General features: G+C 39.8%; 2 protein-coding genes across 4 annotated transcripts in view; both read right to left on the bottom strand.

The window, feature by feature from the left end:
* Positions 1–2,540: 2,540 nt before the first annotated feature.
* LOC102216437 (beta-crystallin B3) lies at positions 2,541–6,184 on the bottom strand. Of its 2 annotated transcripts, XM_023343131.1 has the most exons (6): positions 6,094–6,184; positions 5,185–5,282; positions 4,495–4,613; positions 4,253–4,385; positions 3,998–4,140; positions 2,541–3,035 (listed from the first exon to the last, which is right to left on the bottom strand). In XM_023343131.1, the coding sequence occupies exons 2-6, from the start codon at positions 5,257–5,259 to the stop codon at positions 2,768–2,770; spliced, it is 738 nt and encodes a 245-aa protein (XP_023198899.1). In that variant the 5' UTR covers positions 5,260–5,282; positions 6,094–6,184; the 3' UTR covers positions 2,541–2,767. The 2 variants fall into 2 exon arrangements, with proteins under 2 accessions (XP_023198899.1, XP_005811190.1); XM_005811133.3 differs by lacking the exon at positions 6,094–6,184 and having other exon boundaries at positions 5,185–5,287.
* A 1,291-nt stretch (positions 6,185–7,475) lies between these two features.
* The window catches only part of LOC102218735 (titin homolog), a 34,012-nt gene continuing 24,019 nt past the window's right edge, over positions 7,476–17,468 (bottom strand). For both annotated transcript variants that reach the window (XM_023343130.1, XM_014473352.2), the window contains 7 exons: positions 14,061–14,161; positions 11,216–11,378; positions 10,917–11,079; positions 10,236–10,369; positions 9,100–9,242; positions 8,906–8,993; positions 7,476–8,812 (listed from right to left, as the gene is read on the bottom strand). In XM_023343130.1, the coding sequence (XP_023198898.1) occupies positions 8,918–8,993; positions 9,100–9,242; positions 10,236–10,369; positions 10,917–11,079; positions 11,216–11,378; positions 14,061–14,161 (780 nt within the window). In that variant the 3' untranslated portion in view covers positions 7,476–8,812; positions 8,906–8,917. The remainder of the gene's footprint in view (positions 8,813–8,905; positions 8,994–9,099; positions 9,243–10,235; positions 10,370–10,916; positions 11,080–11,215; positions 11,379–14,060; positions 14,162–17,468) is intronic.

Raw genomic sequence — 17,468 nt, 5'->3', positions numbered from 1 at the left:
TACAAAACAAAAAACACGTCATCTGAGTGTCTGTCACAACACTCGAGACGCCTTTACCTTATTTTTTGTTATAATCTACTTTATGCATTTTTATTTCACCAACAATCTAATACAGAAACAAAAACACAGGTAGGTACGGTAGCACAGATTTCCACTCCAAGACTTCACAAAACGTAACGTTTTTAAAAGCTGCTACAAAGGAAACACTGGGCATTCTGCTGTGTGTTTAGTGTGATCAATGACATCACAAGAGGTACAAGAGTCAAGCTAATCAGCTAGCATGAGGACATTTGACAGATTTTGGTACAGTCTCTTTAAACACTTCGTTTGCATTTAGGTTGGAAAAGATTACAGCATGTTTGATTGTGGTGACCACAAAGTCGTGACAAAGATCGTTGCGGATGATGAAGCTGAAGCAAACCAAAATAAATCTTCAGAATTTTAGCAGTCACAATTTTTATTTCTGGCTGATTTTTTTTTTTTTTTGACAATCATAAAATTATTACAAGTATATTTTGTTTGTACGACCTCAAGTAGTTATGTGATTTGCCACTACAGTGACATCTGAATTTAGACTACAGTAAAAACTTTACAGAATGAAAGGGAACATGTTTTAAAGAGAAATTTGACTACAAATAGAAAAAAAGAGTATATAAACAAGAAAATTAAAAATGATCATACTCAAAAGAGCTGATGAATTGCCCCGGATCTCTTCATGCATATACCGACAGCATCATCTGTATTTTGTTAATGTCTCTTCAAACGTTGCCGTTCATCAAGGCAGAATTTTTAGAGTTCATTTAAGCTGGTTTTGTAAGACAGACCTGGGTTTTAGGTGCAGCATATCCATCTGTTTCCAATGAGATGAAGGTCAGGGCGCTGTGGAGCCTGATGTGACTATCCTAATGCCAATTCTTCAGGAGTGTTAAGAACTATTGTCCAAACACAGAGCACTCAGCTTTTACCAGTTTTCAACCATCTGTCACAAGCGTTACCTTCAGGTGAAAGAAAATTTGTTGGGATGTTGAGCTAAAACCACAGAGTCATAATCCTGTCATGAACTGCAGACTGTTGACACACAGCCAGGTTACTTCTGTTTTTGCTTCTTTGTTGCATTTAAATGTTATGAGAGAAAAAAAAACTATACAAACCAACTATGTAAAAAATAAAATAAGTAACGGCCCCTGACTAACGATTGTGCCATCATTGGTGGCAACAACTTCCTCCAAGCTTTTCAGATAAATGGCAACGAGTTTTTTTATATCACTTTACTCTACACATTCTTCCTTGCAGAATTCACATCAGACTTAAGTCCAGGCTATGACTTGGCCACTTCAAAATATTCATATTTTCATTTTTGGGACATGGAAATGTAGACTTGTTAGTATCATTGTCCCGTAGCGAAACCCGAGGTTGCTGGAACAAATCACAAACTGGCCTGGACAGTCGATGACAACAATGTGCAATGATTCAGTTTTCTATCCATTCTTGAATTTAGACTGGAGCACTATGGGATGCTTTTTGAGATGTTTCGGCTTTCTTCATGTTGTTAGGAGTCAAGATCTGGTAGTAATTTAGTCCAAGTGTGACGAGTGAATAAACTCAGATTTTAAAAAATCCACCGCTTTTTGATTCCAGTTAACTCGTGATTTTAAAGGGGGGGTTAGTTCATGTTCCACAAAAGACCAGACTGGTTTAATTAGCCTTATTCCCCATCAATAAATGAAATCATCATCTACTATATTTACTCATCTATGCTTAATTGAAAAATAGTTTGATGACCTGAAACATTTAAGTGTGACAATAAAGCAAAAGCTGAAAAATGCTGAATAGAGATGGAGGTGGATGTTTATATTTGTGCCCATATGTATAATTATGACCCATATGCATATTATGCAAAAACCACAAGAAATCCAAACTTCTGCATACAAGCCTTCTTTTTTTATGAATCTCTAATTAATCAGACACTTACAAAATATTGACGTCAAGATTTGGGTTTTCCCAAAAGGTGTAGTAATTCTAGTTTATATAAATGTAAGAATAAACATATTAGAAATGCTAATCATTCTGGCTTTTATCAAATATAAGTAAGTTTGGTAATCCTAGCTTAAAGCAAGAAAGGGTTAGTCCGATTAATTGTCGACAGCGAGGAATAAAACGGTCGTGTCCTTTCACATTGTCACATGTTTTATGTAAATATCTAGTTTCTGCTGAGAGTCATTTACTTTAAAATGAACAATGATGCCTACGGCAGGGAAATTGGTGCACTCTATTTTAATAGCAAGCATACATACAGCGAGACATCATTTCCGTTGCTGCATATCCGCATATTCACTGAATCAGTCATGTGCTTCTAAGACTGGATGAGATCTGATGCAGCAGACTAAAATAGGAAAACAGTCACCAAAAGTAGCACATGGGGCTAAAAAGCAAATATAGTTGAAACATAACTGTGGTTTATTTCATGGAAAAACAAAAAAAATCTCAAAATTTACAGTATAAATTACTTTTCAATAGAGGCCAATTTTACATTTATGTTCTGGATTCTTTTCTTTTTTTTTTGCAGATCTTAGGTAAGAAAATGTCCAACTTGCAACACAATTATAACATCACCAACAGATTTCAGGTCAAACAACCTTTATTTGCCAGTGAAACACACATGGCACTCGTGACTGGCTACAAGTAGAGTTTGCCATGGTTAGGTGAGGGCAGAGGGCCGGCACTTTGGGGCAGAGCTGGAGTTTGAGAGGGCAGGTGAGGATCCCGCTCAGCTGGCCCCGGCTGTCGCGGGAGGGGCAGGAGGAGCCGGAGACGGAGCAGGAGCCGGATCAGGGTCTGGGCCGGGAGCAGGGGCGGGAGCGGGGTCGGGGTCAGGAATGATGAAACATCCTCTCTTGTGCCACTGCATGTCCCGCACACGTCGGACAGATTGGATCAGGGGAGAGGGGGCCTCCCAGTTGTTCCAGTGCTTGAAGTCTCCTCGTTCGAAGATGTATTGGCGGCCCCTGTAGCCTGGGTACATGTAGCCCACCCACCTGGACAAACACAGAAGGAGTCACGCAGGGGTTCGTTCCTGGAAACACCTCAGACAGGAGCTGCTCCTTGGGCTCTTTGGCAGGGAGGCATCCTTAAAATTCTTAAACACTCGTAAATTTATTTATCTAAAACCAGGGACTTAACATGTCTTAAATTCTTTAAAGATGGTGTAAGTTGGCCTCAAATACGTTAATCATAGGTCATAAATTTGGTAATGGCAGGACTATATAATCTCACATATTCTACTTTCTATCAGGCAAAAGTTGACCTGATAGGGCGCAAACATCTTCATTCACTGCGCTCTGCAACTCAAGCTATTAAAGCTATTGGTAACAAGCTGCTAATACTTGCTAGCTAGTTCGCTTGCTAGCAACATAATAAGCAAATAAGCCAATGGCAGCTAGCATATGGCTCATTAGCAGCTAGCAAATGGCTCATTAGCAGCTAGCAAATGGCTCATAAGCAGCTAGCAAATGGCTCATAAGCAGTTAACATATGCCTCATTTACTCATTGACGTATACTCTAAAGTACACCTTGGTGGACTCAAATCTGTTTTATTAAAACAAATGCTAAATACAGCAAGTGTTTTTTTTTTATTTCAGCAGAAAACAAACTAAATATTTGTTCATTTTTTCTCAATCGAACTCAGAATAAAAAGCAAACTGGAGGAAAAATTATTTGAACACTTTTTAAATATACATATATATATATAAAGACTTGAACTGACGATTTTGGTCCATGTGGCACCCCTGTTTTAAATGGTGTAGTGAAAAACAGTAAGGCTGCTTCTGAGACTGTAACATTTTTAACAAGGAATACTGAGAAAAAAACATCCTCACCCTCCGATGAGGCACTAAGTTACAAATTATAGCAACAAAATAGTTAAAATCAGTGAGAAAGAAAAAAAAAACCTATAACAAAAGTAAAGCTATTATTATAAGACATTCTGAAAGAACTCACGTTCCTTTGAGAGCCTTGACACTCGCTACCCGATCTTGAAAACCGTGGCCCCACAAGCTGGGCACATCATCATCAACAATCTCCATCTTCCTGCCGGTGAAGCCAGGGCTTTCGTAGAGGTGGAGCTTGTGTTCAGCGCTATCCTAAACAGCAGGAACAAATGTCTGCAGTCATTGTTACCTAATCAAAACAACAACAAAGCAGCACGGCTATGGCAGGAAGAATTACGCAGCAAACCTGAAATGCGTCACTCACCACTTTAAGCGGCCTTAGCGACAGGAGGGAGAAGCTGCGCTGACTGTTGGTCCAGGTGTCCCAGCGTGGATACTCGCCTTTTTCCAGAACAAACTGCTCTCCTGTGAACCCATGTCGGTCATACCCCACCCAGCTGAGCAACAGAAACAGGTGGAGGGTGGGAAGGTGGGGTTTAACTTCTTCAGCTGGACCGCGTAATACAGCAGAGGTTTTTCAAGGGGACTGGATGGAGCATTACTCACGGCCCGGAGTCCACGATCAAAGAGCCGACCTTCTCCAGTCCCTTCTCCGTCACATCTTTGCACTCTGAGGAAAACTCCGCCTTACAGCCCTGGAAATTTTCAAACTCAAACACCACCACCTGGACAGAAATGAGGTCTTTCTCATTGTGTCAAATCCACTGCGTTCTCTCCATCTCTGTGACTTTTTTTTTTTAAAGCTACACTGAACAAACACAAAGTTATTACCAAATATTTTTGGTCCAGTTTCTAGTATAAATATTCTAGCACACTTGAAGTTAGACAAAAATAACCTGCGAGTAACTTTTCAGCGATGTACAGCTTGTTTTAAGTCAATAATTTCTTAATATTGATTAAAAAAAACTACTAGTTCCACTGGCAAATTATTTCACTTTTAACAAGAAATAATCTGCCAATGGAACAAGAACTTTTTCATCAATATTAAGGTATTATTGACTTAAAAGAAGCTCTGATATCTTGTTTAAAAAGTTACTACTAAGTTAGTTTTGCCTCATTTCAAGTGTACCAAGATATTTGTACTAGAAACTAGACCAAAAAATATTTGGTAAGAACTTTGTGTTATTGCAGAGTGCTTTATTTTCATTCATAGATGTCAAAACACAACTGGAGATAACAGTAGTTATATTTTGGACAAACAAGGTTTAATCTGTGTGCAGAAAGCTGCTGCGGTACCTTATACGCGGCTCCAGCTCCACCCTGGCTCTTCCCAGCAGCAAGCTGCTCCGGGGCGCTCTGGTGCTCCGACATCCTCCTGATCCACTGCTCCTCCACTGTTTGGGAGCCGCACACACACGGACAAAGCAACACCCATAAAGCAGTCACACAGCAACAGATATGGACGCATCAGGAGAGAAGTTTTTTTTGTCAGGAACTGTTTTTCTCCTCTAGCTGATTGTCCTTTATGAGCAGAGGTGGGTAGAGAACTCAAAAATTGTTCTCAGGTAAGAGTAGCCCGACTTCAACATATTTTTTACTCAAGTAAAAGTAAAATGTAGCCATCCAAGAAATTACTGAAGAGTAAAAAAGTATTTGGCACTCAAGTACTGAAATTACATAACCAGGCAGCCGGAAAATGTGCATTTGTTTGGAAATTTTGGTATCTTACATGTAAAGAAGAAAATAGTCCATATAAATGACATAATTACAAAACAACAAAATCAGGCAAACGATACATTTTCCAAGTCAGTTTCATTAAGGGTAAAAAGTTTTTAACAGAAACTGCAGGTGTGTGCGTCTGGTGAATTAAACTTGGTTAAAACCGGCTTGTTCTCCATTCAGCGAAGTTACTCACACTGGGCAGAGAATCCAGAAATTTTACTCAAGAGTAGCGATGCTTCATGATAAAAATCCTCAAGTAAAAGTAAAAAAGTACAGCGTAGTAAAAGGTATATTTTTTTCCAAAAAGTAACTTGAGTAAATGTAACTAGACACCATGGATAGTCACTATCCATAAATAAATCCAAAGCTGGATTGTTGTTGTTGTAACACCGTCTAATTCCAATGCCCGGCAGATAATAAGCCAATATTATTGATCCCCGTCGGCCAGAAGAACGATTTTTATTTATTTATTAATTTTGTTACCTTGGTATGCCTGAAAGGAAGTGGTAGCGTCCCTCTGCTTTTGTGCCACTCGGTGTTTGGAGGGGTCGAGCCATTAGAGGCCAGAGACGAAGAGGGGGGGTATTTATGGCTTATTTCTGGCCACAACAGCAGAAAAGGGGGAGCTGTTGATACAGCAAGTCTGTCGCTCACATTGTGTCCGTAACACTGCCTCTCAATAGGCAGCTGTGTTGGCACGGGCTGCCCTGCCCGTCCGCCCGCCCTGCCAGCCGGCCGCCTGGGCTGCCAGCGAGCTCTGTGTGTGGGCACACACGGAGAGAGCCAAGAGGATTCAGCAAACAGGCCTGCTCAGCACAAACACACACGCAGGCTTTCCCGCACCCCAATTTTACCAACCCCACTTTTCATATTTTACCACGTTACAAACAGACATTTCAGCATATTTAAGCTCGACCAAAACAAAGGAGTTAATAGCTGCAAAAAAAGAGGAAATACATAGATTTCACTTTTCTTTTTTTTTTTTTTTACAAATAAGAATCTTAATTAAATGCCAGTTTCGATGCCCCTAAATAAAATCCAGCAACTGCTTTCCTTTAGAAGTCAACTATGTAGTAAGAAAGCCAATCCTTGTGTAATTCTGTCTTTGAAAGGTCGACTGATTTGTCAAACTAATCTGGCCTTTAGGAGGAGGAGTTGCATGTCGGCATGACTCAATAGACAACAAATTAGTGCATCGCATGATTTTTTGTTTTTCTCTTTACTCTTTCTGCAAAAGACTGGATGACACAAGTCTTCAGTCTTTTGCTTTGGTCTCAACTAGTCCTGTTTGTTTATGGTGACGTCATAATTCATTTTATTTATTTATTTTTGGCTGTTTAAAACGTCTTCCTGTTCAAATGTTAAATGTTCATTAGAATTGAAAGTTTATTGATCTTTGAGTGTGTGTTCTGGCACAATTGTAATGTGAAGAGATTAGAAGAGTGTCAATGCCTTCATACATTGACAGTGAAGTTACTCAAACTATGCAAAACAAAACACAATGCATTCACATTGCGTAATGCATTTATCGGTTTTTATTAGGGATGCACGATATATCGGCACCAACATCGGTATCGGCCAATGTTAGCTATTTAACATATCGTATCAGTCTGATAAGTGAAACTGGCCCAATTTTAATGTTTGTATAATACTGGTGAATATCGGTTATCGACCATAATAGAAATAATATCGGTTATCTGTATCTGCCAAAATTTCCAGTACATCCCTACTTTTTATATATAATCAACATACTTTCACTTGTCAAAAGTATTTCCGCACTTTTTTGGGGGTAAAAACAAAATCTGTTGGAGATCTTGGGAATACAAACGTCCACAGACATAATAAAGTCGTGCTGGGGCTCGAAATCAAGTCAAGTAAATGTTTTATTAAGAATTTATTTGCTTTAGGACACTGGCCAGTACAACTCGGAGTGTAATAAACATACTTTCAAATAAAAAAAAGAAGAAAAAAAAAGAAAGGAAAAGCATAAAAAATAAACCCCTCAAAATCCATAACAAAATAATTTTACATATATCCAAAACCAGGTTCAATCACTCAGAAAGCCTCCATCGACATATCCACTTGCATTTACACGAGCGAGCCGAACAAAAACAGAGGACATGGCCGACGAGAAGAGGGGTCAGGGGGTCAAGGTAGGCAGACGTCGAGTGCTGTAGTGCATCAAGTGACAAAAGTGCTTTGTGGGAGAGTAATAAGGGGGGAGGCCGCTTAAAAAAACGTTCACATTTGATTGGAGCAAAAGAAGAAAAAAACAAATCACAGAAGGTAGCGTAGCGAGAGGTTTGAGCCAACGCCCTGATGAGACAGGAAAGATTGTGCATGCGAACCGAATGGGGACCAAACAGTGGGACGATTGCACATCTGTTGGAAACGCATGATTGATGCGAGAGAAACCAGGCGACGGTATGGCTTATATCGGACGCTTGTAGCCGTTACGCTTCAGGCCGTTAGAGGAGGAGAAACGGGTCGACTCATAACGCATTTGTGCTGATTTGTTTTGTGCATGATTGACAGATAGAAGGCCGCTTGTCCAAAAGCCCCCAATCCCTCATCAACAACAACAACAACAAAAAAAACAAACACTATATACAATATGCAGCGACTCTTGAGGCTGTGGAGTGTGTCAGAGTAAAAATCTGAGGAGCCTCTAATGTAGTGACGCATCTTACCATTTACGTTCCTCGAAAACTAGCTCTCGGATACAAATATAACATCTTCTATTGACACGTTCCCGCTGACAAGTCAGCCGGCGACGATTTGTTCTCCATGTTCAAAACCTCATTAGTTGTCTGAAATGTTTTCTTATGGCAATGATTGTGTGACTGTCGTGAACGCTCTCGCGGGCGATGGCACCGCATCGCAGTCCCTCGAGTTTCAGTGAAATGCGGCGTCTTTTATTCTCCGTCGTCCTCGTTTCTCCCAAGGAGAGAGTTCGTCAGCAGGACCTCCATGGGTTCGAGTGTGAAGTCGTCCTTGCTTGTTTTCCTTTTTACCGTAATAGATTTGCAATTTAAAAAGAAAAAAAGAAAAAAGGCACCATGCACATTTAGCAAACCAGGAAGGGAGAAAAATAAGTAATTCGTGAAAAAAAAAAAGTATATCAGCAGCTGTAGATCCACTTCTCCTCTCTGGATCCAATGTTAAGGCTTTTTTTTCTTACAGATTCATCTGTTAAGGCAACCTTTCACAAAGAATAAGAAAATACAGATTAAAAAGATACACCAATATTTCATATGAACTCAAAATAATAGAAAACAATCAACAAATGATTTACCTCTTTGTTTACTTAGCTTTCATTCTCATAGTGACTCAAGCGCTTCTTGGATTTGAGCTCCTTCAGCCACTGCGGGGAGTCCTCCTGGCTGCAGGAGGCGCAACAATAAATCACCATAAACAATCAGGAGAGAAAAGCCGTGGAGGGGAACAAGAGACGGCAACAGAGAGAGAGATACAGCTGGCGTTTCTTACCCGTTTTCTTTCCCACCAGGTGGGGGCAGCACACGCGCCGCGCGGGGGAGGAATGGAGACTTGGGTGAGCGAGACTGCTGGGAGGGAGAGGGAAGTGGACCGTCGGTTTGATTGTCAGAGTCGGCCCTCTTCTTAAGCTGGGCCTGAAGACAGGGGGAAAATATTCAGACATTATGGCAAAAAGAGAGAAAAAAACGTGACGCCACATCAAAAGTATCCATATGCACAACCGCAATCTTCAATTTATATCATGGGGGATTATATGCACTGAATAAATGTGAGGAGGAAGGAAAAAGACACAGACTTTTTACAACATTTAAAAATAAAGATAAAGTGTGACATGTATTTGCATTAAACCCCCGTTTAATTTCAACATCTCAAAAGAAGAAAGCCATTGAACAGTCCTGTTTGCAGTTTGTCACAAGCCACACAGCGGACAGATCGCACATGAAGAAGTAGCTGCTATGGAAAAGATGAGAGCAACATTTTACTTTTTGGCCTGCATGCAAAACATTGTGTGGAGGAAAAAACTCTCTAACCGCGCCGTGTCAAAGGTTTCCCTTCCAGCGCAACTACAATCGCAAACATACAAAGTCTCACCAAGTATTTTTTTTGTCTGCTTTCTAGTGCAAATATATGAATTCACTTGAAATGAGACAAAATTAACTTAAATGTAACTTTTCAGCAAGATTTAGAACCTTGTTTTAAGTCAATAATTCCTTAACATTGATGAAAAAGTAATAATTCCACTGGCAGATTATTTCACTTATAACAAGGGGAAAATATCTTATAATAAGTGAAATAACGATTCAAGTGTACCAAGATATTTACACTAGAAACTAGAGCAAAAATACTTGGTAAGATTGTGTATTTTTGCAATAAAGCTATAGAGAAGGATTGTTTAGATAAAAAAATATTTACTGGTTAAAACTTAAAACATTCACAGGCTCTCTTCAGTCTGACAACTTTGTGTTTGTCTACGACTGAAAACATTAACTGGTGTTTGTAGGTGTGACATGACAACATATGAAAGAGAGCATGTGGTTTGAATACTTTTTACAGACCCAAGAACAGTGAGGCAGTATAGATCCACGCATGATAGATGCGTCACAAAGTGCACTGATCTGCTGGCTCACCTTTAAAGCAGAAGGGTCGACTCCTGGGAACAGAGCGACCCTCTGTGGCTGAGGGGGACCGGCGGGTCCCGCCTCAGCTCGCTTGGCCGGCTCCTCGGACTCGGAGTCGTCGTTTTTACTCTCCGCCTTCGCCTCTGTCGGAACCAAAGCACCAATCAGCAGATGGTCATCCACTAAAAAGGCTCGGCCACTGGAACGGGCCAAAAAAAAAAAAAAAAATCCCTCCCCACTAAATCAGAACCTGCGTCGCCCCATTGTTAGTGTGCTAACTGTATATTCTCCAATATGTATTTTTATTACTGTGGTTGCAAACTTTGTTTTTCTTTTCTTTTTTATTCCCAAGTAAATTTTATAACGCATGTCATTTTATGTTAGTTTTACAACAAATAAAATAAATAATATTGGTAGCAATAAACTAGTGAAAGCTGTGAGCCCTGACTGCAGTTTCCTGACTGATCACTGATCTTAAAAGCTGTAATATGTAACTTCTATTAAAAAAACCTTTATTTTTTACATGTTTGTTGAAACTGTCACCATGTTGGGACAATATTGTATTAATCTTCCCAGTGGAAAATCCCACTACGGAGGACGCTCCAGTTGATTTTTTTTTTTTTTTCCCCCCACAGTTGAGAAAACAAACAACAAACACGCAGCATAATTTGCTTTTATTTGTTTTCTAACCTGTTGAGTCTCTGTAAAGCCAGCTGTCTGCGTCTCCACCATCTCCTTGAGCCGACGCCGCGCTCGGCCGGGCCGCCTTGGACGGCCGAACGCGCTGGGCTCGTTTCTTCCCCAGCTGGACTCGAGAGCGCAGAGCGCTGTTATCCAGCAGCGTTGTTGGAGCCTGATTATCAGGGTCGTAAGGAGAGGATGGAAAAAAAAAAAAAGAGCTGAGAATAAATGTGCTTTTGCAGTCATGAAAAACATCAGACAGACAGCTGTGACGCGAATCTTGCTATGAAACGATCGTTCACACTCACATTGGGGAAATCAAGTGGCTGGCTTTCAGAGGAGGAAGGAGACGGGCCGTCCGTCGTGCTGGTCTCTGACTGCGAGGTCTGACCGCCTGGTGAGGGCAGAGGAGTGGGCTTCCTCGGTGAGGGGCTGAGATTGCTTTCTGAACTTGGAGTGGCAGGTGTGAGGCTACCACAGAATACAAAAAAAAGCAGAAAAAAAAGCTTTATGTTATTAAAAACTACTGGAAATAGCTGTGTTTTTCAATTTACCGCAAAAAGAATTTCACAGGATAGGAGAGATGGAACCTTTTAGAGGCTAAGATTGAAACTCTGCTTGACAGCATGTTCCTATGACAATAGACACTGTTTCAAGCTGCAACTACATGATAAAAAAAATACACTTTAGCATGTAAAAAGTAATTTTATATGCTAATGTAATATTTCACAGCAGCAGATGCTCGAATCGAGCAAAAATGAATTTGTGGGCAGAGTATATGAAGAGGTGAGAAAGACAGAAAAGCAGAAAATAGTCGGGGTTGCACCGATTGCAGTTTTCTGGCCGATCACCGAACTTTAAACTACCTGATCAGATTTTGGCCAATACCAATTTTCTTTTTGTCTGAAAAGTTACCAAACATAGCAACAAAGTTGCCAAGTACTGGCCGATCTCCAAAAATTAAGGAAATCGATTTATTAGAAAAGAGGAATATGAGGCTCCTGATTTTGCCACTGCAGTAATATTGTGCAGGCGTAGTGTGAATGCACGCTTAGAGATTACAAAGGTTCCCATTTCATCAAGATACAGCCAGAGCTACAATGAAATGAGACGAAAGCATGTCCATGTGTTAGAATGTCCAAGCCAAAGTCCAGAACTGACGATTGAGCCAATCTGACCGTCATTCTCTAGATGTTCAAACCCATGTTAGGAAAATTTTACATGGGTTTGATTCTACCCAGCATTGTGTCTGGAGGACTGGATAAAAATGTTCACCAAACTTTTCAGGTTTTTATTCCTAAAGATTTTGACCACAAAAAATTAAATAAATCACAACAAAATACATTAAGGCTTATGGTTGCAATGTGTAAAATGTGTAAACCTTCAGTGGGTATTAATAATTCATTAGGTTTGGGTTCACTTGTCAAATGTGAGTAACGGTTCTGTTTCAGAAGAGCTGATCAAGTAACTCTGCTGGGTTCTGACGAGGTCAGAGATTTATCATAAAAATATAACACTGCTATTGTTGAATGTGATAGTTAATTAAAGTAAAGTTTTATTTTCTGTCATTGAAATGTATAAACTGACATAAATTGTTCCCCTGAACATGACAACACTGATCCACATGGTGGCAGGCTTCTGCCACACATAAGGCACTTACTAATTATCCTGATGTTTACCAACAGAAACTGTTAATATTTCTTATCCTTCTCCTGAACAGCTATGCATCCAAACACACTGCAGACACATTTTCACTGAGGGTAAATAGTTAAACAGGTGAAAACTATCATCTTAAACTGTTATCCTTTCTGTTGTCATGACACAGAAAATAATTACAAGCGTGCTAATAAGCATGCAAACAGATTAAAAGGTAACAGGTCTAAAGAGAACTTGGGTTCTGGTTTTGCAACAGAAATGGGCTGGAAAAAAAACATGCAGCAGATTTTTATGTTTTCTGTATCGCATCACTTCAATCATTTTGTCTGAACTGAGGTTTTGGGCTTTTTGCTACAACTTAACATTCTGTGTGCAAGTTTCAGTTTTCAGTTTAATGGCATAATTAGGCTGCTCTAAATTATTCAGTACAGTACGAACATCATTCACAGAAACGCCTGGAAGTTTTTTAAAGTTGGACAGAACAACAGGATTTATTGGAGGCGTTTCATTACATTAAGTAGGAAATATAAAGAAATATAGATGTCTTTCGGTCCTATCTATCTAAAACAAAGTGCTTCAACAAAGAAAAACAGGGAAAATTATATAAGCCAAACAAAACCCACCATACAAGTACTCCTAAATAAACCATTTTATTCATTAAAACAAACAAGCGTGTCAGTATTGAGTATAAAAGGAGGAGCCTGAATTTACATCCCAAACTAGTCAAAATCTGATATATTTTAGGTACCTGATGATGCTTCAAAATCTACAAAAGGCAACCATAACAATATTTTCTACAACATATTGAGACATTTTTGTGGTTCAGTTAGTCTGCAAAAGTATAAAATAGGTATAACTTTGAGTTGAAAGTATTACTCAAAGTATTACTACTTTGAGTAATACTTTCTCTGTCTATCATGGAACATGCTGGATTTGAAAATGTCACATAATAACATAACAGTCCATAATAATTTTATCTTTGCTTAAAAATATTAACAAAACCCCTTTACCCTCCGATCTTTCACTGCTGTTCTACTTCTGTCCTTAAAGGATTTAAAAGTAATTGCTACTCCTCTCAGGATAACAGTTTGATAATAAATCGTCCCAGAAGTTATTGCAATAAACAATATTTTTTGTTTTGAGACCATTTTCAAGTAATATATTGATAACGTCATAATAATTCCAGTTTGCCCTCTGAAAGACCAATACACTTTTAATTTTGCAAAGAATCCTTAACACTGGAACAGGAAGATATTTTAAATAGCCAAAATAAAACACAACAACAAAACAGAATAAAAACTACTTACAACAAAAACATAAATAAAATGGATTAAGAACTCTCTGTTAAAAAAAAATCCTTCAAAAAAATATTAAATCATCAGAATGGAAATAATAGAGCTAATTTTCATTTCTCATGTGATTAATTGCTTATGGTGACAGGCTTAGTAATTACTCCATGACTTGTATTGCTGAATCCAAATAAACAGTGTGTGTTACCTGTCGTCAGTGCGCAGTTCTGTTTCCCAGGTCCCATACTGACTGTCTGTGTCGCGAACCGGAGTTCCTGAGTCTGCTTCGCTGCTCTGCTTCTGCTGCACCTGGAGCCGAGAGCGAGAGACAGAAGAATGAGACGATAGGAGGATGACGAGAGCCAGAGCCGGATGTTCTGATCCGAGGCACTGCCTGTGATTCTGCGGTGGACTTCTAGAAACGCACATCATGGCATGTCGCTGCGACTTGGGAACAGAACCAAGAATAATCGGAACGGGTTGGTTGTCTTGGTTACTGCTGGTGGCGCGGGTGCTGTTGTTGGCTAACGTAGCTTTGCTCTGTGGTGGGAAAAAGTTATACTTACAGCGGACAAAGATCTGGATTGCAGCTTGGCAAAACTAAATGTGACTGACAGTTTTAGCTCCTGCTGCGTCTCTTTAAATGTGCCCAACAGCGACTAATGTAGCCGTCATCAGCCTTTCCTAATAAACAACTAGAGTATTTTTAAGCCACGTGGTTGTTATATTTGCAGGACTACATAAGGCATAGCCTGAGATTCTCACAACACAATAACCTTGACTAAAAATAGCTCTGTTTTATTGTCTCATGATAGAGATTGACAGACCAACTAAATACAGCAGGTGTTTTTCGCCGCTAATTTCCAGATTGTTACACATTCATACCATTCTGCTTTTTATGGAGTAGCACAAGTACAACAAACTGATATTATTTGGTTACTTAAAGGAATAGCTTCCTTATCAGTACAAAAATATACCAGGATTTTTAAAAAGTAAAACTTTTAAAATCAATAAGACATTCAGTCATCTCACTGCTGTCACATTAGGTCTAGTCCACACTTGAATATCTGAGAAAACAAAGACATTTTATGTGTTTTGGTCTTTCATCAACATGAAAACTAAACTAAACACTAAACTATTGTGAAAACTCCAACTAAAGTGGCGATCTGAGAAAAAGTCATGTTAGTGTTTGCATGTGTGCCTGGGAAGATGGAGATTTGGGGTCTCTGAATTACAGTAATGCGCAAATATGGCAGCATACTCACTTTGACATCATTTCTAAATGACACCGTCTTACTTTATATAATGATATGCTATTTAAATGTAGTTCAACCTATGTATCTGTTCACACAAATGAACCTGCTAGCACCATGCTTAATTCCTGACAGGAAGTTGTGGTTGTTTTGAAGGACATAGGTTTCAGCTTTGAGCTACACTGCCCCCTATGTTTAGCCAAGTTTGTCTATATTGCAAGCAAATAAGATGCTTAGAAGTTTTCTTTTAGGTTCCTAATGAGCAATAATAAGTGGAGAGGCGCAACACTGCATTACCCGATATGCGATCCGATGTTGATACTGGAAATGAATTCGATACGAGCCACAAAATGAACATCGGCCTACATCTAAAATCTCCAACAGAAGAATACAGCTACAGCATTTCTATCCAGCAGTGCTTGTATCCAGCACTATTGTTCTCTGTTTGTGTAATACCACTTCATCAGGCCTTTTCTAGCATCCCATACTACAAATAGGTAATAAAAGTATGTATGATTCCTGCTGATATTGCATCGGGTCAGTGTCGGTATCTGCCGATACTCAAAGCCACGGTATCGGCTTGAAACTATAAGAACACCACGAAAATATTCAAGACTTTGAAACATTAACTTTTTAAAACCTTAGCTTAGAAATGTTCTTTTATTTCACTCATTATGAAGAATCTTTCACGCTGTGGTACGCGAGACGAACCTGAACCAATACTTACCATCTGTAGAAACACAACTCCAAATTCCAGTTTCACAGTTAATAATCTAGCTTTTGTGCGGCATTTACATTTTTGGTGCTAAACCAAGGTCAAACTCCTGTTTGTCTATCAAAAAAGGAAGCAACAACAAAGTTCTGAATAATGAAGTGTTAGGGTGTTTAAAGGTGGCGCTCTTCAGGTGGCCAGTGTAAACTTGATGTTGCTAACGCAGAGTTTGCGGAGGAAACGCAGACAACGATAGATAGAGGGGCGAGTTAATAGAGACAGGCCAGAGAAGGGACAAAAAGACAGATGGGAGGGTGAGTGTTTGCTGCCTACTGAACCGTGCCTCTTTTAATGAAGCTGGTACAGAGGACATACTGTCTCAAACCCAAAACACGCCCATACTTGAACCGATAACCCCGGCTCAAGTAAAGACAGAGGAAAGCAAGAAACAAAAGCTAATCCCTCTGCTCTCAGATGTAGCCGGAGGGTTGGGCAGAGAAAGGTGATACACCTGGATCTGCAGCCGCACATGGCCTCCTTGACCAGGAGGGGCAAATGGCTGCCGATTGCAGATCAGGGAGCTCCTTCTGAGAGCTGCATGAATACATGCCCTGTTTTCTCTGCCAGCGTGCGAACAGACACAGGAAAACTGCAAAACAAGAGTGAGGGAGATGGTAAAAAGCAGAAGGAATGTGTGAGGCAAAGTGCAACTGTGAGAAATGTTAATTTAGGTTGCATGAGCAGCTCAAAGATAGTGAGAAAAAGAGCAGCGGTGCAGGATGCTATTAAATCAGTGAAACCTTTCCTGGCAGGAAACGATAAAACTGCATAACAGAGTGGCAATAAACAACCGACTCCTCCCACTCTGAGAAAACATGTCCTAATTTTTTGTTTAGACATTTTGAAACTAGAATAAAACAAAACATTTTTATTAATTTTTTATACACTTTTTACCAGAGGTGTTAACAAATGTGTTAGGAACTCCTCTTCACAGATTTACACCGGCGTACACACACCTGACAAAGTGAAATTACTTTACGCCACGAAGCCCAGAAATACTTCTTTGCACTCGATGTTTCACATTTACGCCTCTGAAACCGGCAGAGCTGCGCTTCTGGGTGTGATTGGCTCGTTTTTAGAGCATATTTTCGATGATTCTATTCTGCCATCAGTGGTGGAAAATAAACTTTAAATGAGAGCTCGTAAAAATGTAGTGATAGAAAAATTCCACTGCTGTGTGTTTGTGTTACTCAACCTGGACACTCCCAGCACACCCATACCTGCTCAGCTTAGCATTGGGGCTCTGCCTCTGCAGGAACATGTTGGAGAGAAGCTCCATTATATAGCAGCTTATTTGTAATCTTTCACTTTTTGTCAGTCATTCTCAAAAGGGGCTTACAATAGCCTTAGTGATGAACTTTAACTAGACGCCGTTTCTGTGCAGTCAATGTTAATCTACATGCCCACAGCTCAGCCAAACTCCCCCAAAAACAAGATTTTTATTGCATTTAACAATCCGCAAACACTTTGGGAGGCCAATGAACTGACGTAGCCAGCAGCAATGACTTACAGCTATCAGTAGGAAGGCTTTTCCTTAATAACATTAGCAATGTTCAGCTTCCCCTGAACAGGAAGGGTGTGTCAAGGAAAA

The sequence above is a fragment of the Xiphophorus maculatus genome, chromosome 12 (genome assembly GCF_002775205.1).
Source record: "Xiphophorus maculatus strain JP 163 A chromosome 12, X_maculatus-5.0-male, whole genome shotgun sequence".
Classification (NCBI taxonomy): domain Eukaryota; kingdom Metazoa; phylum Chordata; class Actinopteri; order Cyprinodontiformes; family Poeciliidae; genus Xiphophorus; species Xiphophorus maculatus.
The sequence above is the reverse complement of the archived record's forward strand: the minus strand, read 5'-3'. Positions and strand labels throughout refer to the sequence as shown.